The 22,050-nt window shown below is 35.7% G+C and overlaps 1 protein-coding gene across 23 annotated transcripts in view; it reads left to right on the top strand.

The window, feature by feature from the left end:
- RALYL (RALY RNA binding protein like) overlaps positions 1 to 22,050 on the top strand; it is a 730,691-nt gene that overhangs the window by 651,637 nt on the left and 57,004 nt on the right. For all 23 annotated transcript variants that reach the window (XM_057303038.1, XM_055116694.3, XM_055116691.3 and 20 more), the window contains 2 exons: positions 7,762 to 7,809; positions 19,745 to 19,902. In XM_057303038.1, the coding sequence (XP_057159021.1) occupies positions 7,762 to 7,809; positions 19,745 to 19,902 (206 nt within the window). The remainder of the gene's footprint in view (positions 1 to 7,761; positions 7,810 to 19,744; positions 19,903 to 22,050) is intronic.

Here is a 22,050-nt window from a genome sequence, read left to right on the forward strand (position 1 = left end):
CTCGACACATACGCCCTCCCAAGACTAAACCAGGAAGAAGTTGAATCTCTGAATAGACCAATAACAGGCTCTGAAATTGAGGCAATAATTAATAGCTTACCAACCAAAAAAAGTCCAGGACCAGACAGATTCACAGCCGAATTCTACCAGAGGTACAAGGAGGAGCTAGTACCATTCCTTCTGAAACTATTCCAATCAATAGAAAAAGAAGGAATCCTCCCTAACTCATTTTATGAGGCCAGCATCATACTGATACCAAAGCCTGGCAGAGACAGGACAAAAAAAGAGAATTTTAGACCAATATCCCTGATGAACATCGATGCAAAAATCCTCAATAAAATACTGACAAACCGAATCCAGCGGCACATCAAAATGCTTATCCACCATGATCAAGTGGGCTTCATCCCTGGGATGCAAGGCTGGTTCAACATAAGCAAATCAATAAACGTTATCCAGCATATAAACAGAACCGATGGCAAAAACCTCATGATTGTCTCAATAGACGCAGAAAGGCCTTTGACAAAATTCAACAACCCTTCATGCTAAAAATTCTCAATAAATTAGGTATTGATAGGATGTATCTCAAAATAATAAGAGCTATCTATAACAAACCCACAGCCAATATCATACAGAATGGGCAAAAACTGGAAGCATTCCCTTTGAAAACTGGCACAAGACAGGGATGCCCTCTCTCACCACTCCTATTCAACGTAGTGTTGGAAGTTCTGGCCAGGGCAATCAGGCAAGAGAAGGAAATAAAGGGTATTCAACTAGGAAAAGAGGAAGTCATATTGTCCCTGTTTGCAGATGACATGATTGTATATCTAGAAAACCCCACTGTCTCAGCCCAAAATCTCCTTAAGCTGATAGGCAACTTCAGCAAAGTCTCAGGATACAAAATCAGTGTGCAAAAATCACAAGCACTCTTATACACCAATAACAGACAAACAGAGGGCCAAATCATGAGTGACCGCCAATTCACAATTGCTTCAAAGAGAATAAAATACCTAGGAATCCAACTTACAAGGGATATGAAGGACCTCTTCAAGGAGAACTACAAACCACTGCTCAATGAAATAAAAGAGGATACAAAGAAATGGAAGAACATTCCATGCTCATGGGTAGGAAGAATCAATATCGTGAAAATGGCCATACTGCCCAAGGTAATTTACAGATTCAATGCCATCCTCATCAAGCTACCAGTGACTTTCTTCACAGAATTGGAAAAAACTACTTTAAATTTCATATGGAACCAAAAAAAGAGCCCACATTGCCAAGTGAATCCTAAGCCAAAAGAACAAAGCTGGAGGCATCACACTACCTGACTTCAGACTATACTACAAGACTACAGTAACCAAAACAGCATGGTACTGGTACCAAAACAGTGATATAGACCAATGGAACAGAACAGAGCCCTCAGAAATAATGCCGCATAGCTACAACCATCTGATCTTTCACAAACCTGACAAAAACAAGAAATGGGGAAAGGATACCCTATTTAATAAATGGTGCTGGGAAAACTGGCTAGCCATATGTAGAAAGCTGAAACTGGATCCCTTCCTTACACCTTATACAAAAATTAATTCAAGATGGATTAAAGACTTAAATGTTAAACCTAGAACCATAAAAACCCTAGGAGAAAACCTAGGCAATACCATTCAGGACATAGGCATGGGCAAGGACTTCATGTCTAAAACACCAAAAGCAATGGCAACAAAAGCCAAAATTGACAAATGGGATCTAATTAAACTAAAGAGCTTCTGCACAGCAAAAGAAACTACCATCAGAGTGAACAGGCAACCTACAGAATGGGAGAAAATTTTTGCAACCTACTCATCTGATAAAGGGTTAATATCCAGAATGTACAATGAACTCAAACAAATTTACAAGAAAAAAACAAACAACCTCATCAAAAAGTGGGCAAAGGACCTGAACAGACACTTCTCAAAAGAAGACATTTATGCAGCCAAAAAACACATGAAAAAATGCTCACCATCACTGGCCATCAGAGAAATGCAAATCAAAACCACAATGAGATACCATCTCACACCAGTTAGAATGGCAATCATTAAAAAGTCAGGAAACAACAGGTGCTGGAGAGGATGTGGAGAAATAGGAACACTTTTACACTGTTAGTGGGACTGTAAACTAGTTCGACCATTGTGGAAGTCAGTGTGGCAATTCCTCAGGGATCCAGAACTAGAAATACCATTTGTCCCAGCCATCCCATTACTGGGTATATACCCAAAGGACTATAAATCATGCTGCTATAAAGACACATGCACATGTATGTTTATTGCAGCACTATTCACAAAAGCAAAGACTTGGAACCAACCCAAATGTCCAACAATGATAGAGTGGATTAAGAAAATGTGGCACATATACACCATGGAATACTATGCAGCCATAAAAATAATGAGTTCGTGTCCTTTGTAGGGTCATGGATGAAGCTGGAAACCATCATTCTCAGCAAACTATGGCAAGGACAAAAAACCAAATGCCGCATGTTCTCACTCATAGGTGGGAATTGAACGATGAGAACACATGGACACAGGAAGGGGAACATCACACACCAGGGCCTGTTGTGGGGTGGGGGAAGGGGGGAGGGATACCATTAGGAGATATACCTAATGTTAAATGACGAGTTAATGGGTGCAGCACACCCACACGGCACATGTATACGTATGTAACTAATCTGCACGTTGTGCACAAGTACCCTAAAACTTAAAGCATAATAAAAAAATTAAAAAAAATAAAAAATTTAGTCACGTATTTCCTTTGTGAGCTTATATGGTTACATCTGAAAATACTGAGAACTTTTATTCCATGAAAATGATTGTCCCCTCAATAAATAGCAATTGAATGCATCAGATATGTCTAGCACCATTTCTGCTACACAGTAAATACTCAAATATATTTATTGGAATTAGCAACTATTCCCTTTTCTTTGCATCCTCTACATCTGTTGTTTTTTTTATTTTTTAACAAAAGCCATTCTGAGGGGTTTGAGATTGTGGTTTTGATTTGCATTTATCTAATGATTAGTGACGATGACCATTTATTCATATGTTTGTTGTCAGCTTGTCTTCTTTTAAGAAGTGTCTGTTCATGTCTTTTGCCTTCTTTTTAATAGGGTGGGTTTTTTGCTTGAAAATTTATTTAACTTTCTTACAGATTCTGGATATTAGACCTTTGTCAGATGCACAGTTTATGAATATTTCCCCCATTCTGCAGGCTGTTTACTTCCTTCATAGTTTTGCTGTGCAGAAGTTCTTGAGTTTAATTAGGTCCTACTTGTCAATTTTTGATTTTGTTGCAATAGCTTTTGAAAACATAGCCAATATCAAAAAGGGGATTTCCTAGGTTTTCTTCTAAGATTTTCATATTTTGAGGTCTTACATTTAAATATTCAATCCATCTTGAGTCAGTTTTTTTTTTTATTATACTTTAAGTTTTAGGGTACATGTGCACATTGTGCAGGTTAGTTACATATGTATACATGTGCCATGCTGGTGCGCTGCACCCACTAACTCGTCATCTAGCATTAGGTATATCTCCCAATGCTATCCCTCCCCCCTCCCCCCGAGTCAGTTTTTGTATATGGTGAAAGGTTGTGGTCTAGCTTTATTCTTCTGCATATCAGCCAGCTATGATGGCACTATTGACTAGGGAGTCCTTTCCTTATTGCTTAGTTTTGTTGAATTTTTCAGAGATTAGATGGCTGTAGGTGTATGTCCTTATTTCTAGGTTCTCTATCCTGTTCCATTGGTCTATTGTCTATTTTTGTACCAGGACCATGCTTTTTGGTTACCGTAGCCTTGTAGTATAGTTTGAAGTAGGATAATGTGATGCCTCTTGCTTTGTTCTTTTTGCTTAGGATTGCTTTGGCTATTCAGGCTCTTTTGTTGTTGTTGTTGTTCCCTATGAATTTTCAATTGTTTCTTCCAGTTCTTTAAAAAACGATGTTGGTAGTTTTATAGGGATAGCATTGCATCTGTAAATTGCATGGGATAGTATGGCCATTTTAATGATGCTGATTCTTCCAATCCATGAACAAGGAGTGTTTTTCTATATTTTATGTTGTGATTTCTTTGAGCAGTGTTTTGTAGTTCTCCTTGTAGAGATCTTTCACCTCCTTGGTTAAATCAATTCCTGGGTATTTTATTTTTGTTTGTGGCTATTGTGAATGGGATTGCATTCTTGATTTGGCTCTCACTTTAAATGTTATTGGTATATAGAAATGCTACTGATTTTTGTGTATTATTTTTCTTTGCCAGATTTTGGTGTTAGGATGATGCTGACTTCATAGAGTGAGTTAGAGAGAAGTCTCTCCTCCTTGATTTTTTTGGAATAGTTTCAGTTGGATTGGTAACAACTCTTTTATTTGTCTGGTAGAATTCAGCTGTGAATACATCTGATCATGAGCTTTTATTGATTGGTAGGTTTTGTATTATGGATCCCATTTCAGAACTTGTTACTGGTCTGTTCAGGTTTTCAGTTTCTTCCTGGTTCAATTATGAGAGGTTGTGTTTCAAGGAATTTATCCATTTTCTCTAGATTTCCTATTTTGTGTACATAGCAGTGTTCATAATAGTTTCTGAGGATCTTTTGTGTTTCTGTGGGATTGATTGTAATGTTATCTGTGTCACTGATCTTGTTTATTTATTTAGAGAGCCAACTTTTGGTTTTATTGATCTTTTGTGTAGATTTTCACATCTTGGTTTCATTCAGTTCTGCTCCACTTTTGGCTATTTTTTTCTTCTGCTAACTTCGGGGTTAATTTGCTCTTGTTTTTCTAATTCCCCCATATACTGTATTAGACTGTTAGTTCGGGAGTTTTCTAATTTCTTCGTCTACCAGTTTAGTGGAATGTCTTGGGAGATGGGCACCTGTGGCCATGTCTTGCTGCCGCTGCCCCCTACACAAAATCCCTTGGGCTCTGCCCAGACAGGAGCTCCACCTCTGCCTATTTTCTGAGCAGATTCCCCTGCCAATTCAAATGTCTGTGGGGATCATGGCATCTCTTATAGCTAGGATCCCAGAGGTCTGTGGCGAAAGTGGTTTGCCCCACAGTCACTTCACTCAGCCTTCCTTAATAGCCATTCAGGGCTGGGAATTAGTCCTGGCACTTGGCATCCCCATGCAGGGTCCCCAGCTTCCTCCATCTTCAGCCTCAGTTACTGTGTCACCTCTCTGTTGACTCTCAGTGTTTTCTCTCAAAAGATCTGCTTTAAGTATGTAGGTTTAGTCCACATTTTGGTGTCTCTTGGTGAGACAGGCACTTTCTGGCTGCATCTAGTTAGCCCTCTTGTTCTGATCTCTTGAGGTGACATTTACACCTTAGGGTTTGATGGTAGCCAATAGGTGGGCTTTAGCATCCCTCAACTCAATGTCACAGTTGTATCTATACTATTAGAATAAACTAAAGCAAAAACCATTATTATTTTAATAATCCATGACTGCCAGACAAAAGTGGCTATTTCCTTCTTACACTTTAGGCAGTGGTCTCATTGTCCCCTTGGTTTGCATAGATGGATACAGCATTGCTCTAGCCATACAATGCTCAGTCTTCCATCCAGATGCTCAAATGGAGTAAGTTCTTACTTTATATTTCAGCACCTGAACCCAAACACCATGTGTTCCATTTGACAGAACTGGAGGCAGACTTTGCCTTCATGGATTAGGTCTGCTCTTAGATCAGGATTTTTCACCCTCTATGTAAGAGCATGAGGAGCTATAAATAAATCTATCCTTAAAGCCAAAATAACAAGCCCATCTTAATAAGATTATTTCAGTTAACATAAGAATAGTTACAAAGTAAAGGTCTGTTAAATTTATTTGGAAATATAAAATTATTCCTCCATTATATAGTAGTTTCTCAAAACGTTAAACATAGAATTACCATATGACCGAGCAATTCCACTTCTAGGTATATACCTAAAAGAGATGAAATCAGGGAATCAGACACTTTTGCACCAGTGCTCATAGAAACACTATTCATAATGGCCAAGATGTGGAAACAACCAAGTGTCTATCAACAGATGAATGGGTAAAGAAAAAGTGATATGTGTGTCAGTATACATATATATCTATAGGGGTGATATAGATAATATTTACATATATTTTAATAATATTCTATTGGAGTAATACTTTTAAATATTGTGTGTGTGTGCACGTATATATATGTGTGTGTATATATATGTGTGTGTGTGTATATATATATATGTATATATCTCATCCCAATGGAATATTGTTCATCCTCAAAAAGGAATGAAATTCTGATACATACTACATGGATAAACTTTGAAAATATTATGCTAAGTAAAATAAGCCAAACACAAAAGAACAAATATTGTATGACTATATGATTGTATGATTTGTATTTGTATTAATGACAGAGGCTGGAGAGGCAGGAATGGGAAGTTATTGTTTAATGAGTACAAAGTTTCTGTTTAGGTTGATGATAAGGTTATTGAAATGGGTAGTGGCAATGTTTGTACAATTTTGTGAATGTACTTAACGCCACTGAATCATAAACTTTAAAAAGATTAGAATAGTAAATATGGAGTTATGTATGTTTTGCCACAATAAAAAGGAAATGAGTAAGTAAACTTTTGTTTTAAATTACTCCCCTGTGGTACAGTTACTCCATTCATCATCACATTAAGACTTCTTCCAGGTTGGGGAGTGTTGCGAGATGTTGTCAAAATGACCCCACTTGTGAAATCAGAAAACTTTCCCTTAAATCCCAGCTCTGTCACCTAGTAGGAATGCAAATTTGAGCAAGTCACTTAGGTCTGTTGCACCTTAGTTTCTTCAGGTTATGCTGTCCAACAGAGTTGTTTTGATGACTGTAATTGAAATGCATATAAAGTGCTTCGTAAATTCAAACAACAAGGCAAGTGGATGGAGGTGACTTTTTAAAATATATTCTTTTAGGGAGCTTAGTCGTAATACTGTTATCTCTGAAATGCATTTACTAATTCATATTTAAATATACTAAAATATTAAGGTATTGTTGGTAAGACAGCCAGTTATTTTTCTAATTTTTCTCTATTTAAAGTATTGAATCCATAGTTTTAGAATTAAAAAATCCTGAATTTCCAAGGAACCACATTTCTATTCACCATTTCTATAATGAATGGGTTATTAAACCTTTCCATTTATCTTATTTCAATACCTTTTGTTCATTATGTAGCCTCATTGTACATACCTTAGGAAGAAGGGATAATTATATTACCTCAGAAAGAAGGGACAACTATATGATTATCTTGTCTGAGATGAAAAACTATGGTCTTCATTCATACCTAATTAAAAGTTTTTTTTTTTTGTTTTGTTTTTTTGTTTTGTTTTTTTGAGACGGAGTCTCGCTCTGTGTCGCCCAGGCTGGAGTGCAGTGGCGCGATCTTGGCTCACTGCAAGCTCCGCCTCCCAGGTTCATGCCATTCTCCTGCTTCAGCCTCCCGTGTAGCTGGGACTACAGGCGCCCGAAAAGTTTTAACGTATTTATTTTGCTACCTGTTCTGATTTTCATTCCAAACCACACCATTATCAGTCTCTACATTGTCAAACATGTAATAATAATTTGGCATGACATTATATCAAATTGGACATTATCTTGGAAGGTCCTTTGGATGCATAATTATATTGAAAAATAAATATTTTAAAAGTAACAAATTTTATGCTATAACATCATAAGTTAATAGTAAAATTAATGTCATTGAAACAAATGCCAACTAATTTTTTTGTTTCCCTCTTTAGCGGTTATGTCTTTGACTATGATTACTACAGAGATGATTTCTACAATCGGTATGTGAATTTTTCATCCTTGTTTTCCTATGACTTAAATTATCTTTTAACCATTTTGTACATTTTATTCATGGGTGCTCTTAATTATGGTATTTAAAACAATATTATTATAGTTTAAAATACTAAATCCCAACAAAATATACAGATTTTTATATTTTCATTATACTTACTTGAGTACAGTGGATCTTGGAATTTTAGGACTTTGGAGGTGCTCAAACCTAAGATTTGGTGTCTAATACTTAGATAAAATCCTAAAGATTTAATTAACTAATATTATCTGCCAAGTCATTTGTTGATTTAGAATCCTTCAAGATCAAGAGTTTGAAAACTCAGAAAAATAACTCCAACCTTCTAAAGTCCATAATAAAACATTGAAAATGCTATATTGGGTAGAGTCTGTAAAATTTACAGATTGTTCCTGCTTTGCAGGACAGTAGGAGGCCATAAAGGTGATGATGCAAGATGAAACCATCCAATGAGGAAAAAACAGGATTGTCTCATGATCTTAAACATGTTTGTCAAAACATTAACAACTTTTATTCTCTTCTCTATAAACTAATGGGAAACTATAGTAAAGTTAATTGTTATTTAGTATACTATAATTTAAAACAATAAAATATTAAGAATTAAGGTGTTTTAGTTCTTTGTAAAGAACACTTATCAAAAGTAGTTGAAACAGTGCATGCCTTCTCATTTCCTAACTCAGGACAGGATATGGAGTAGGCATCTGTTTTATCCCTTGTTGGATACTCCTCTCTAAGGTTGAATTAGCTTTGACATTCTATCAATGTTGTGAACTATCTCTGAGAGTTCTTTCAATGTGTGATTCTCTTGCCAGGGTCACTTCCCCTCCATAGCTTTATACGTTTCATCACATCACATCCACTTTCCTCACTTATGTCAATAAGTTTGCCTTTACTAAGTTCCTCTGACTCCATACCTAGAGTCTCTTGAGTAGAGGAGTATCAGTATCCCTATAGTGAGCTATTTCTTCTGTAATTTCATTTACATTTAATTTGAGTTTCACATCTAGTATTATCACTCTTCGATTCTTTGCTGCATTTTCATCTTTGATCAATTATTTCTTTTGATTATTCAATTTTGCAAAATGCCACGTTTTATCACTGAGAGATAAGGAAGCATTACAATTAATGATCTGAAACAAGTGAGTGAAGTGAATAATCAATGAACAGCAAAAAAAATCATTGACAGACTTTGAAAGATGGAATGTGATTAGTGATCATTGTTATTATCATGCACATTTATTATTTATGCATTTATTTGTGGAAAAGCTAGAAGCAAAGTTTGGACTTTATTAAATTACTTACAGTTTATATGTTGTAGTAACTAAAATTTGTGTTGTCGGAGAACTGGTGTTATTTAACTAATATCAGTAACTGAAACTTATGCATATCAGAGATGAGGATCAACTATATATAGATAGATTACTGGATTAAAAAATGAGGTAAATATATTTTAAGCCTTTAATTATGAGTATTATGCAAACAACAAAAAAAAACCTTAGGTACTGTATAAAAATGCAAACTTAGAAAAAATTTTTCAATAGATGTTTTAAAGAGGAAGTAACTGTGATCCTTGAAAGGGTCTTATTCTCTCTGCTCCAGCCTCTAGGGCCTTTTGTAAGTTCCACAAGAATTCCATGTTTCTTCCTGCCTCAGGTCCTTTCTCTGTGTTGTTCCATCTCCTCATACCTCCCTACACTACCTGGTTCACTTGACTCCTCATCTTTCAGATCTCAGCATGAACATCCCTCACAGATTAAATTAGGTTCCTCTGTTCCTCTCGCTCAGCACCCAGCACTGTTACTTCACAGCACCTCTCCTAATTTCTATTGCTATATTTCTTTCTGCAGTGTTTGATTCATGTCTGTCTTCCTTCCCCCACCTGAACAATGTTCAGTTTTGCTTATCTTTGTATCCTTGGGGACTATCAGTAAACCTCACACATAGTGGATACTCTGTATTATTAATTCATCTCCTTAGATTTAGAGACACAGTCATTTTCCCAAGGTCACCAAGCTAATTAGTGACAGAACTATGATCATAATCTAGGCATCCAATTTAGATTCAATAACCAACTATGTGAATATGCACAATGGGGAGGGCAATATCAGCCTATGGAGCTATGCGATTCCTACTTGAGAATCAGACCCACAACTGTAACTTCATTGCTGCAATGCTCAAACTACTGAATTAAGCAACTTATTTCACTAGTTATCCTTTTCTGACAAAAAAATAATTTTTAAGAATGATTTTCTCAAAGCATTTTATAGAAATTTTATAATTTCTATAAAATATATTTTAAATATTAAGAAACATAACTTATTCTAAAAGTGATGCAAATATCTGGCAGCATTAAAATAATCCCATTTACTATTAAGGAAGGATATCTAGACTGTTTTTATACTATTTGAAAATGTTACTTTTTGACAAGTTTAAAGACATTTTCTACTATAGCTATTTTTTCACTTGCTACGAATAAAGTTTTCAATTAATATACATTGTCTTATACTCTGTCTATATAAAACCATTTTAGCATCTTTTATTTTCTATCATATGACTTCCTTATACATTTAAAGAATTTCCACCTAACATGGAGTTTTACTCTACACCGTAGGAGACCCAAGTTCTGGTTGTTACCGGAAAGGGGTCCCAATTCAGACCCCAAGAGAGGGTTCTTGGGTCTTGCAAGAAACAAGTCAGGGCGAGTCCACAGCACAAAAGCAAGTTTATTAAGAAAGAAAGGTGGTGAAACTATAGCTACTCCATAGACAGAGTAGAGTATTCCCAGTATTCCCAAAAGTAAGAGGAAGGACGTGCCTGCCCTAGGTACAATGCTTGTTTATACATAGGACAACAACAACAACAACAAAAACCATGGGGAGTTGTGCTCTACTACAAGGGTTTGTGATAAAGGATACATTTTTCTAATTACTGCATTTTGCAAGAATCAATATGACTATCTTTAAAGCAAAATTAGGAATGCTTTTGTTCTCAAGATATGGAGATATCAAGACATTCCTGGGCCTGGGTCTGTTTAGTAAACATTATTAATCTGTTCTCTTAACCATAAACATCTAGAAGCTAGGAATAAATACCTAACCTCCTGAGAATGCAGCCCAGCAAGTCCCAGCCTCATTCTTCCTAGCCCTCACTCAAGATGGAGTCGCTCTGGTTTGAATGCCTCTGACATGGTAACTAGCCTTGTAACTTTAGGCAAGTCAGGTTTTCAGTTTTCTCATCTTTAAAAGGAAGCCAGGATTTGCATTTTACTATTTAGAAATGTTAGCTCAATAAAATCATTAGATTAGATCGGTGATAGATGGATGGATGGAGATAGATCGACAGATAGATAGATAGATAATCAATAGTTCCATCTTACTTGCCAAATAACAAGAGCCTTAAATAGTCAAATAATTAGACAGGCTGTAGCTTTCAGGTGACTCTCTACTATACAAGAACTTAGCTACAGTATGAACAATTTTCAAAATCATTTATTTGTTTTATGTACAATCTGTTTGGCATGTAAGTGTGAAATAGATCAGTATGGTTGTATTGTTAACAGACTGTCTGAGCAGTCTGTGCTCTCATTAGTTTATTTTCCATTTTTGGCACTTGGCTAAGAAAGACATAAGCATCTGCCACTAGTGGATATACTCAAGAGTTCCCTATAAACATAGAATACCATGAAGTAAAAACAGAATGGAGAGGCTGGACAAGATACATAGCTTACAGAGTCACTACTAATCCACAGTCATTTCTCATAAGTTACAGTCTTCTTGCATTTGTGTTTTCTTTTTCTCTCTCTTTTAGCAGAGGTGCAAACTTGGGCAAGTTAGTTAATATCACAAAATCTGTTATGTCCTCTGGGAGGTGAGCATGAAATTAATTCCTAATTCATGAAATCATTCTAAGAATTAAATGAGGTAACATAATGATCAGCATTATGCCTGGTATTTTTTAGTGCTTAATCAACATTAGCTAGTATTAACAGTTAACAGTAACCATTAACAATAATGGGGCCAGGCGCGGTGGCTCACGCCTGATCCCAGCACTTTGGGAGGCCGAGGCAGACGGATCACCTGCAGTGGGGAGTTTGAGACCAGCCTGGCCAACATGGTAAAACCCCATCTCTACCAAAAATACAAAAATTAGCCAGGTGTGGTGGTGGGCACCTGTAATACCAGCTACTCAGGAGGCTGAGGCAGGAGAATTGCTTGAACCCAGGAGGCGGAGGTTGCAGTGAGCCGAGATCGTGCCACTGCACTCCAGCCTGGGGACAGAGCGAAACTCTGTCTTAAAAAAAAAAAAAAAAGAAAAGAAAAAGAAAGAAAAAGAAAAAAAAATAATGGTAGATGTATTTCTCATATTGACATTCATACAGCAGTGTCCATATAACTGAGAAACAAACTGGTTGGTCAGTTTGTCTTCCATAATAGCTTATTTGGGACATCTCTGGATTATTCTGTTTTCCCAGTTTTCCCTCTCCTACTCCCCCAAAGCATTCCAGCTGCAGCTGATCACACTTGCCTGCAGAGAGCGCTCAGCTGTTTCTGTTAACCCCATGCTGCTTGTTTAGGTCATGAAAACAGAAATTACACTACTTACATATAACAGGGCTAATTGCATATAGAAACTCGTTAACTCGGTATTAAAGAACTGAAAACGCAAAAAGACAACACTGTGATATACTGGAGTTAGCGACTGCAGGAAGCTGCTACCACCTCTAGGGCTGGAGAAACAAAGGAAGATTTGGGGTCTCAGAAATTGCTGTAGAAAAAGAGCCTACCAGAGCTGAAACTATGCATAGGAGATTCTGTTCAGATGGTGCTGCTGTGTCTGAGTCCACAAGGAGAACATGTGGTGCTGACACCCAAATCTCTGAGATGGGGATATGGGCTGACAGGTGCTGGAGTCTTTGAGGGAACGTGGAGTGGCTGTTCTCCAAGTGTTGCAAAATTACTCAGACTGGATTCTGCTGATGCTACTGGAATGAATTGTTGTTGCCAGGATGAAGAAACTAGATTGGGGTAATGCTGAAAAGAGCAGGAAGCCAAAACACAAATAAAAAGCAAAACAAGAAGGAGCAGGTCCCTTTTTCTTGCTCCAACCTTGCAGTCTCTTTCTTAGGTCCTTTATTGGCTGAGCCCAGCAGGGAGCTAGCTGCCCAACCCCAACCCTAACCCTCACCTCCAGAAGCGTGGTTTTCGGAGTTCCAAACCCATCATCTGTGGCTAAGGGTAGGTCTGAAACCAAGAAACAATAGCTTAATAACTGACATATGTCCACATTATATTGTCATACTATTTCTGCCAGGTTTGGAGACTCTAATGTGATTGAAGGTTTCCAACCCTTAGATAGTTTTAGCTTAGAAAACTTCTTTACACAATGTTCCACCTTACTGTGATTCATTGACCTGTCTATTCATGGTTTCAGGGATCATGAAGAGTATCATTAAAGAGTAGATGAGTGGTTATTCTAAATTCTTATCTTTTCTCTTTTACACAAAGCATTGCCCAATAATTTACAGCATTGAATGGCGTTTTCTTTTAAAGGTCCATGTATGACTCTAAATGTAGGACATTGTATGTTAATACATTAAATGTAAGTATTTATACTCTAACAAAGTAAAAGGAGATGTATACCTAAAATTATATTTAATCTCCCTAGGGAAAGTTTTTAACTTCTGCAATGTTGGCTGTCTAAATCCAACCTCTTTTTTCAATAATACTAGGAAAAGCACTGATCAGTTTATAATTTCCAGTGATAAGGAGACTTTTATTAATAGAGAAAAACAAATGCCACAGGTGTTTTACCTCTATGTAAAACACATATACATTTTAAATGATCCAAAATAGGCATTGTTCAATTCTGGAACCATTTTGATTTTGTGTTAATTGATCCAAGAAACTACTAGATTTGCAGTTAACGCAAGAACACTAAGTTACAGTTGTTTCAGATAGTTGATTAGAGAGCACGATATATATTCATGAATATTGGAAAACATATTAACAAGAAACAATGTTTTGTTATGCAAATTTGAACTATCCTCTGGTAGTATGGTATTCCATTTGAAATGTTTGAAAATAACAGCATGGTACACTTGACAAATGGTATTATTTGGAGTCAGAAGACATGAATTTCAGGACTAGATGCACATGTGTTGACTGGTTAAGCTTGGAGAAGTCATCTCTTTTTTGTGCCAGTTTCCTTCATGGGCAAAATGGCTTAACACTACTGACCTTACAGAATTACAAGAATTAAATGAGAAAATCGTTTTAGTGGCTTATAACCCCACAACACCATTTGAATTTATTAACTTTTTAATTACACAAAGCTGTATACAAAATGTACAGTTAGCAATGTTAGATAAAATACAGACTGTATTAGAATCAAAATATTGCAAAAGAGATCATTCAAGATTGCAATCAACTTGCCTTTAAAAGCATGTTCAAGAAGTATTTCCGTGTGATCCAAGGAGAGAACTTCACAGAAAACCTTGGAAAATTTAATAACAAAAAAGAGCAATGGAATTTACTCATTTACTGGTCTCAGGTAGAGTGTGCCTTTTAAAATTATTTTCTGATTCAACTGTAACCAAAGATTTATTTGAAGTCAGAGTAGAAATTATAGGCAGAGTTTATGAATTTTGAGTAGTTTAAACAGTACAGGGAACAGATACACTACCAGCCTGTAAGAATTATTTGTGTAGATTTCAAATCTATCCCTTCTTAGAAATGAATAGGCACCTTACTTTGGTTTTATATACTATACATCTGTCAAAGTTAAGCATAATGAAAAGGAAGGCTGGAGATTGAATCAAGACATGAAGCAAGATCTTCTCTGGTCCTCTGGTTATTGATCTTTGTAGAGCTACTGAAAGGTCCTGGTGAGAATATGGCCCTGAATTTGTTCTCAGGTTTTGCCTCTGGGTAGCCCAGAAATTTTAGCCCCCTAGGGAAGACCAAATATTTTTGTTAGCATCAACTACTTAGTAACTATAAGTTTTGATTCATGAACAAGGAAAAAGAAGAATTGTTTTCATGAGGGCAATTTAGAAAGAAACAGGTAAATACCAGAAAATGTTTGAAGTTACTACTAATCTAAAATGAAATTTTAATATTCAGTAATAAAATACAACACACATATTACATTTTTCAGTTTCTTTTCTTGTGTTTTAAACCACGTTTGTTGACAGTAAAATATAAGCATCAAGTCAGAAGTTTAGCCATCAGGTAATGATTTATTAGAATGTGGTGTATCTACCTGAGAAAATGCCCCACAGCCATTAAAATAAACATTACGAAGACCATTTAACAGGCCTGAGAAATGTTTTTAATATAAACCAAAGAGAATGAGCTAGAATACATGACTGTACATATATTATGTTTTCAATTATGTGAAAAATATGGATGCTTATAAAAAAGATTAAAGGATTATAGTAGTTGTTCTGGGGTCAGAGACTTAGAGTTGTAGTTTTTTTATGTACTTTTTTTTTTCCAAAATGTTACTTTATTATTGCTAAAGCTTAATAATAACAAGCTCTTTTTTAAAAAAGACACTTAAAATAATGTTTGCTTTGTTAATATGTCTTTGTCCAAAAGGCACTTAGTTTTTAAATTAAATTACCTTTGTCCAAAAACAATTATTGTTTAAGAACAGTAGATGAAATCAAATGTCCTTATTCTTCCTAGAGAAAAGTTGTCTATTTTATCAAATAAACTACTATTAAAATTAATATTACCAGTTTTTAGCTTTTGCTAGCTAATAAAGTTACATATGTCAGATATTATTTAAAGCATTAAAAGGCAAAATAAGAAAAGGGTACATAGAAAATAGAAACGTTTATTAAATAAAGAAATTAAATTCTCAAATTTTCTCCATGAGTTGGTTTTATTAAAATCGGACTGAATTTTTTAAATTTATTACTTGACAGCAGGTGTTTTAGAGTTTTCACTGTAAAATGGACCTTGAGGAAAGAATTATTATTATATGTTTGGCTTCATTATAAACCATTATCTATTTGATGAGTAAGTATTTGGGAGAAAATTATCCTGACCAAGAAATATTAGGGAAAATTAAGAGCTATTAAAGGAAAGGAGTGGAAATATAACTCCAAAGGGTAAGGAACAAGAAAAACAAGAGGAAGGAAAAAAATTAAAGCTTTTCACTAGCCCGGAGATTTAGATTCCATTTAATTCTGCTGGATTGCCATTTCTGCTGTCAGTCTACAATCTTAAATGAACTAGTTCCTTAGTCTCAATACTATTTGCCAATCTAATATTTGATAAAGGTAAAATTTCTTTGATTTACTGTAGGCCGAATTCTGATGAGAAGGCCAATACCTGTCTTTCTTGGGCTGCCTTTCACCTACTTCCCTCTAGATTTTGAAGAACCCCTATATCCCATCTTGCAATCCCAGAAAGCCTTCCCCGCTTTCTATCCTTGTCTTGTTATGTTTTTGTACATTAGGACAACATCCAGTCTTCCCTTCTTTTATTTCTAATTGACTCAAGAGTGCCCAGTGAAAATTAAGAAAGTCTTCAGGTCCATTAAAAGTTGTAAAATTAAAAATTATGCCCTCGTGTTAGCCCATGTTACTGGTGGAGGATGTCCAGGTTCTTGAACAAATAATTGGGCAAAACGCACAAACAAAGGAAGGAAAGAATGAAGTAACAAAAGCAGAGGTTTGTGGAAAATGAAAGTACACTCCACAGGGTGGGAGCCAACCGAGCATAAGGGCTCAAGAGCCTGGTGACAGAATTTTCTGGGGTTTAAATATTCTCTACAGGTTTCCCATTGGTTGCTTGGCCCTATGTATATTAAGTAGTGGCCCACAATCAGTCCGATTGGTTGCAGGAGGGGACCAATCAGAGGTACTTTCAATTTTTCATCGGCCATGCAGAAAAAGGTGGCAGGATGAGGAGGGGCGCAAAGGGAGTAGCCTCTGGTCCTTTTGTTACTTGGGCGTAGAAAGGTGGGGTTTTCCTTTTTATTTAGTTCTAGGAAGTCAGCATGAAACAGCCTTAGGTTCCCTGCCTCCAGACCCTATTCTCCTGCCTCACGCATTCCCAATTTTGTTTTGTGAATGACCTATCACATTAAAATAGTTAAGTCCTGATGCTGCCCAACATCCCATCAAAGTGGAAGAAAGAATTGGTAAAACGTTACCCAATACCTTGGTGAAAGTCATCCAGCCAGGCTTGGTGGCTCATGCCTATAATCCCAGTATTTTAGGAGCCCAAGTTGGGCAGATCACTTCAGTCCAAGAGTTCGAGACCAGCCTGGGCAATATGGCAAAATGCTATCTCTACAAAAAAATTTAGCCGGGCACGGTGGCATGCAGTAGTCCCAGCTACTTGGGAGGCTGAGGTGGGAGAATTGCTTAAGCCCAGGAGGCAGAGGTTGCAGTGAGGTCACAACACTGGTCTCCAGCCTGGGTGACAGAGTGACACTCTGTCTCAAAAAAACAAGAGAGAGAGAAAGAAAAATAGTCATTTTCCTTTGAAGTAGCTCACCAAAATATTCAGAGAACAGGCCACTCACCATAGGAATTTATACCAAAGGAAAGTTGTTTAGTAAAGTACTAAGTATATTACTAAAATGTATGCCCCATACTAAAAGCATATCATAAATACAGTGAGCAAGTATGGCTCTTTCTCAGCATAAGATCAGGCCATGCCACCGTTGGAGGTTTGGTAATCCTTGGCTGGGGGAAGCAATAGAAATATTGATAAACATTTTTGTTTCCTATAAAAGTAGTATTAAATTACATTGCAATTAAAGTAGCAGTGAATATAGTGAACTTTACTTGGCCTGTATTTTTACTATAGCACTCTTACATCATTATATATTTTGATTGTGTTTTAGAGATTTTCTTAACCCAGTTTATAGATTGGCTTGTTTAATGAACCTGTAAAACTACACATTGGTGTCCTAGGGAAATGGTCCTGCTAAAAGAGCTTGCCTTTCATTTCAAGCAGCAACTTCTACTCTAGAAGAGATCAGTCAATTGTCATATTTTCTTTTCGCTCAATAGTTTTGGGTGTTATAGCTCATGCAAAGTGCCTTTGTATTTTGGTTCACTGACTTAAGGTGCTCTGTGAATTCAACTTATAAATAACTAATGTAGATCTTGTTTTGTGATTGAAATGAGGGGCAGGTCTAGCTGACCCTTTTGATTCTCAAGCCCCTAGTGGTATGGATGATATTCATAACCCTTTTCAGCCTCATCCTGCCTGTGCTCTTTGAAGTAAACTATTATGTGTTGACATCCATGACCTGTTCTTTGCTAGCTGTTCTTCAGCTCTAATGGACTTTGCTTAGTCACAGAAGATGGCACCTCTCTTGAACTCTGTCTCATTTCATTTCTTTTCCTTTCCAGATATCTCTTAGTTTTTTCCCCAGCATGTTCTAAATCATTTTCGAATACCCTAAGTCTCTAATGTAGGAGATATTCTTAATACTAAGGAATTTTGCTTTAAATTTGGTTTAATAGTGCTTTTTGTGCTTCCCTCACCTCACAGTATAATAGTTTTAAATGTCTCTAAGTGAATATTTGGAAACCAGTCTATCTTAACTTTTATTATATTTCATATATTATTTCCTAAAAGTAGATGATCACATTTTCATCTGTATGTATAAACAAGATGTAATTTTATGAATTAACCTATTATAGAACTTGTTTTTTTTATTTTCTTCCCATTCTAGTTTCTCATTTCTGACTTTCATATTAGATTGTTTTTATTGACTGTTTTAAAGTAATTATAAGAATGTAATCCAATATTTTATTCTGTCACAATAAAATATGTAACCATCATAATTCTAAGTCAATAATGCTATTTTCTTTATAGTGAATAATGTAATTACATGTCTAGTTCACTGGAAAATAGTCATGAAAATGAGGAAATGTATCCCAGTATTTTTTCATTGACCTTTTAGGTTACTCAAATGTGCTGTCATATAAAAATTTGTTGTATATGTGGATGCAGTACAAATAATATGAAGCTTCTGAATCTATGAATTATATATTTTTATAAATGAGTTAACCCTTATACCTTGATTCCTTTCATTGTTTAATGGAAATTAATTGATTGTGGTGAATATCATTTTTCACTTTTCGGCAAAGGTTTTAAGTTTTATTGATTTTTTTGTTAAATATGCTTGTAATATCTAACTATAAAATATCTCTAGTCTCAATTTGCAAATCTAGCAAATGGTCAGAATAATTAAAAGATATCTTGATAAATATTTCCCACCGTAAGTAGTCAACAGTTTTATCCTCATGCTAGCTTCATGTCATTCAAACTGTCTCCTTTTGTCTGCAATCAGAGGAGCCTTTGTTACTGAAAAGATGCTTAAAGTGAGCTGAAGCACCATATTGATTTGTCTCTCATAGCTGTTTTCTTGAAGCTGGTTTTACTTTTTATCTTGCTGGGCTGTTTACTGTTTGAACAGTAATTTTATTTCTTTGTTCCTGTTCTGCAAGATCTTTTCCTCTTTTAAACTAATGTGCTAATAAGTGTTTGATGTGTAAGAGGAATATTTCTGTTCATAAGAAGTGTAAATCTGTTTTACCAAGCAAAGAAATATATTTAGGAATGAAGGTCAGCATAATTTCAATAAATTGCATGGTACTGTTGGAGCAAAGCTCCTTGTCCTTTCATACCTTACAAATGAGTTCCTCTTGGAGGTCACACTCTAAAGTCCAGAAAGCATAGACTATATTAGCATCCTATTTTCTTAGTGAAAATTAAATCTGCCAATAAATACCTGCATCTGAATATTAGAGAACAGCAGCAGAAAGAAAACATTTATTGAAATTTTCTACCAGGACATTCTGTTCAACATTTCACATATTTGATAGAACTCTCGGGCATCAAACCAACTCTCAGTCCCATTTGTGTTTTGTAAAGGTTATTTGATTACCACGGGCGTGTGCCTCCACCTCCCCGTGCAGTAATTCCGCTGAAGCGTCCCAGAGTGGCAGTCACAACGACTCGCAGGGGGAAAGGAGTCTTTTCCATGAAAGGTGGATCGAGATCTACTGCCAGTGGGTCAACAGGTTCTAAATGTAAGTAATGTCCTTCATTTTATTTCTCTTTAAAGAGGGGAGGGATTAACTATCATTGCACGAATGCCTATATTCAATAAATTAACCAGATAGTTATGAAGGGCCTGCTATGTATAAAGTGTTAGAAAATCATAAGATGGATAAAAAATGGTCTCTGCTTTCCACCATACTGTGTTGCAGTAGGGGAGACAAACACAAAAATGTCTAACAAAAATCCAGGACCAATTGGAAAAGTATTTTATCAGAGCAAATAACACTGTGCTCTTGGCTTAGCTTGTGATATATTAAAGTACTGAAATATAATATGTTGCTTTTAATGAAGAAATAATTTTACTTCCAAAGGGAGTGCATAAACTGTCTTTTCAGAGAAACATACAAAATTAGTTCATGGTTTGAATATTTGAGCAATTAAGAGAGGCAAACTATAGAGATGTTAAAAGCATAATTTACCATACAGTGATAAATTATGATAAGATATATGTATCTGAAGATATATTTAATGTCATAAAAAGTAAAATAATATTTGCATAGTTTCACATTAATTGGTAAAAAGCAGTGATACAAACTTTCCAACTAAACACATTGCTGAATTTTTATATGGAGTGATACAGAAAAAAAATTTTATGTTAGAATATTATTCCTAAAGAAAGGATAACAAAATTTCCCATATTCCTTGAGATTGCCTTTTATCAGAAAACAAACAGATAATAAGCTGACCAATAGGTAAAAGAATAAACACATAGAGAAAGTTGGGAACACTATATTTCATTGATTGAGGTGACATTTGAGTGGAAACCTAAAGGATGTGAGGAAAAGAGAAAGTGACCTTGAAGCTGTCAGAGGCAGAGCATTCTGTGGAGAGAAAATGATCAGTGCAGAGACCTTAAGTTGAATAGTCAAGGAACAATAAGGAAGCCAGTGTGGCTGCAACAGAGCCGAGCCAGAGAGAGAAAGTCTGGCTGGGGATCAGGTCAGAGAGTTAGACACAGGGCAAGTTCCAATGCAGCTTGCTAAGCCACTGTAGAGACTTGGATTTACTCTGCATCCCAACCATTTAAGACAAGTAAGGCAAATACTATTATCCCAGTTTTATTGATGAGTAAACACAGAAAGTCATATAGCTAATAGACATAGTAGAGTCTCTTAGTTCTTATGCCTATGTGCTATCTGCTGTAGAACACTGCCTTTTATTTCAGCACTATACTGAGAAAGAATCACTATTGAAATACTTTGTTTTTACAAAATGCAGCTCAAAATGCAGGAAGGTACTGATGCTTCTGAAAAGGCTAAAGTTTGTTGTACTCAACAAACTTTGTGGACCTAACTAAGATAACTTCAATAGCACACTAAATAGATTTATGGATTTCTATGTAATTCTGTATTCATGTATCTATTCTGTAGATAGATAAATATGAATTCCATTTTGAGTCTTAGTAATAAAAGAAAAGGAGTTTCTGCAGCAACTCGTTGGAGGTTAGGTCACCCCAATGTGGAGTATACACAAGTTTCTGTCTCTCAAAAAGTCTCCAAGTGTTGAAAATTTCAATGACTTGTTTCCTACATTGGAAAAAATAAACGATGAAGGGATTTTTATAGAAAGACAAATTGCCAAAGTCAGCTACTTGGAGAAATAATGTGAAGAGACTTTACAGTTTGTAACCATTACAACATGTAACATAAGAATCTATCCTTAAGTCCAATGGTAAATCACACATGAGGTTTAATTTCATCTTTTCTTTCTGTGTGTGTTTGTGTGTGTGTGTGTTTGTGTGTGTAAGATGCGACAGTCTTGAAAAAAGGCTAAATCTGAAAACTGGACTACTAAATACAAACTAGAGATACTTTGAAAGAAATGTGGTGTGTTTTATTTTTTAGCAGCAATCATTCTTTGGAACTGTGCATCCTAGAGTATCTCTGTTATGCTGGAAAGATATAGATAAGCAATGGGTAGAAAGATAAATTATGGGATAAAAAGATTTTGTAAGGACAATCAAGACAAATGATCATTTAAAATCTATTCAGCATATAATTGTGTTAATTTTACTTACTTTTGTAAAGTGATGTATCTTTATTATATTGAGGTTAAATCAAAAGGAAATGTTTCATATAAAACACTGGGGAAAAATCACTTCAAAAGATTTATCCTAA

The sequence above is a fragment of the Pan paniscus genome, chromosome 7 (assembly GCF_029289425.2).
Source record: "Pan paniscus chromosome 7, NHGRI_mPanPan1-v2.0_pri, whole genome shotgun sequence".
Taxonomy (NCBI): Eukaryota; Metazoa; Chordata; class Mammalia; order Primates; family Hominidae; genus Pan; species Pan paniscus.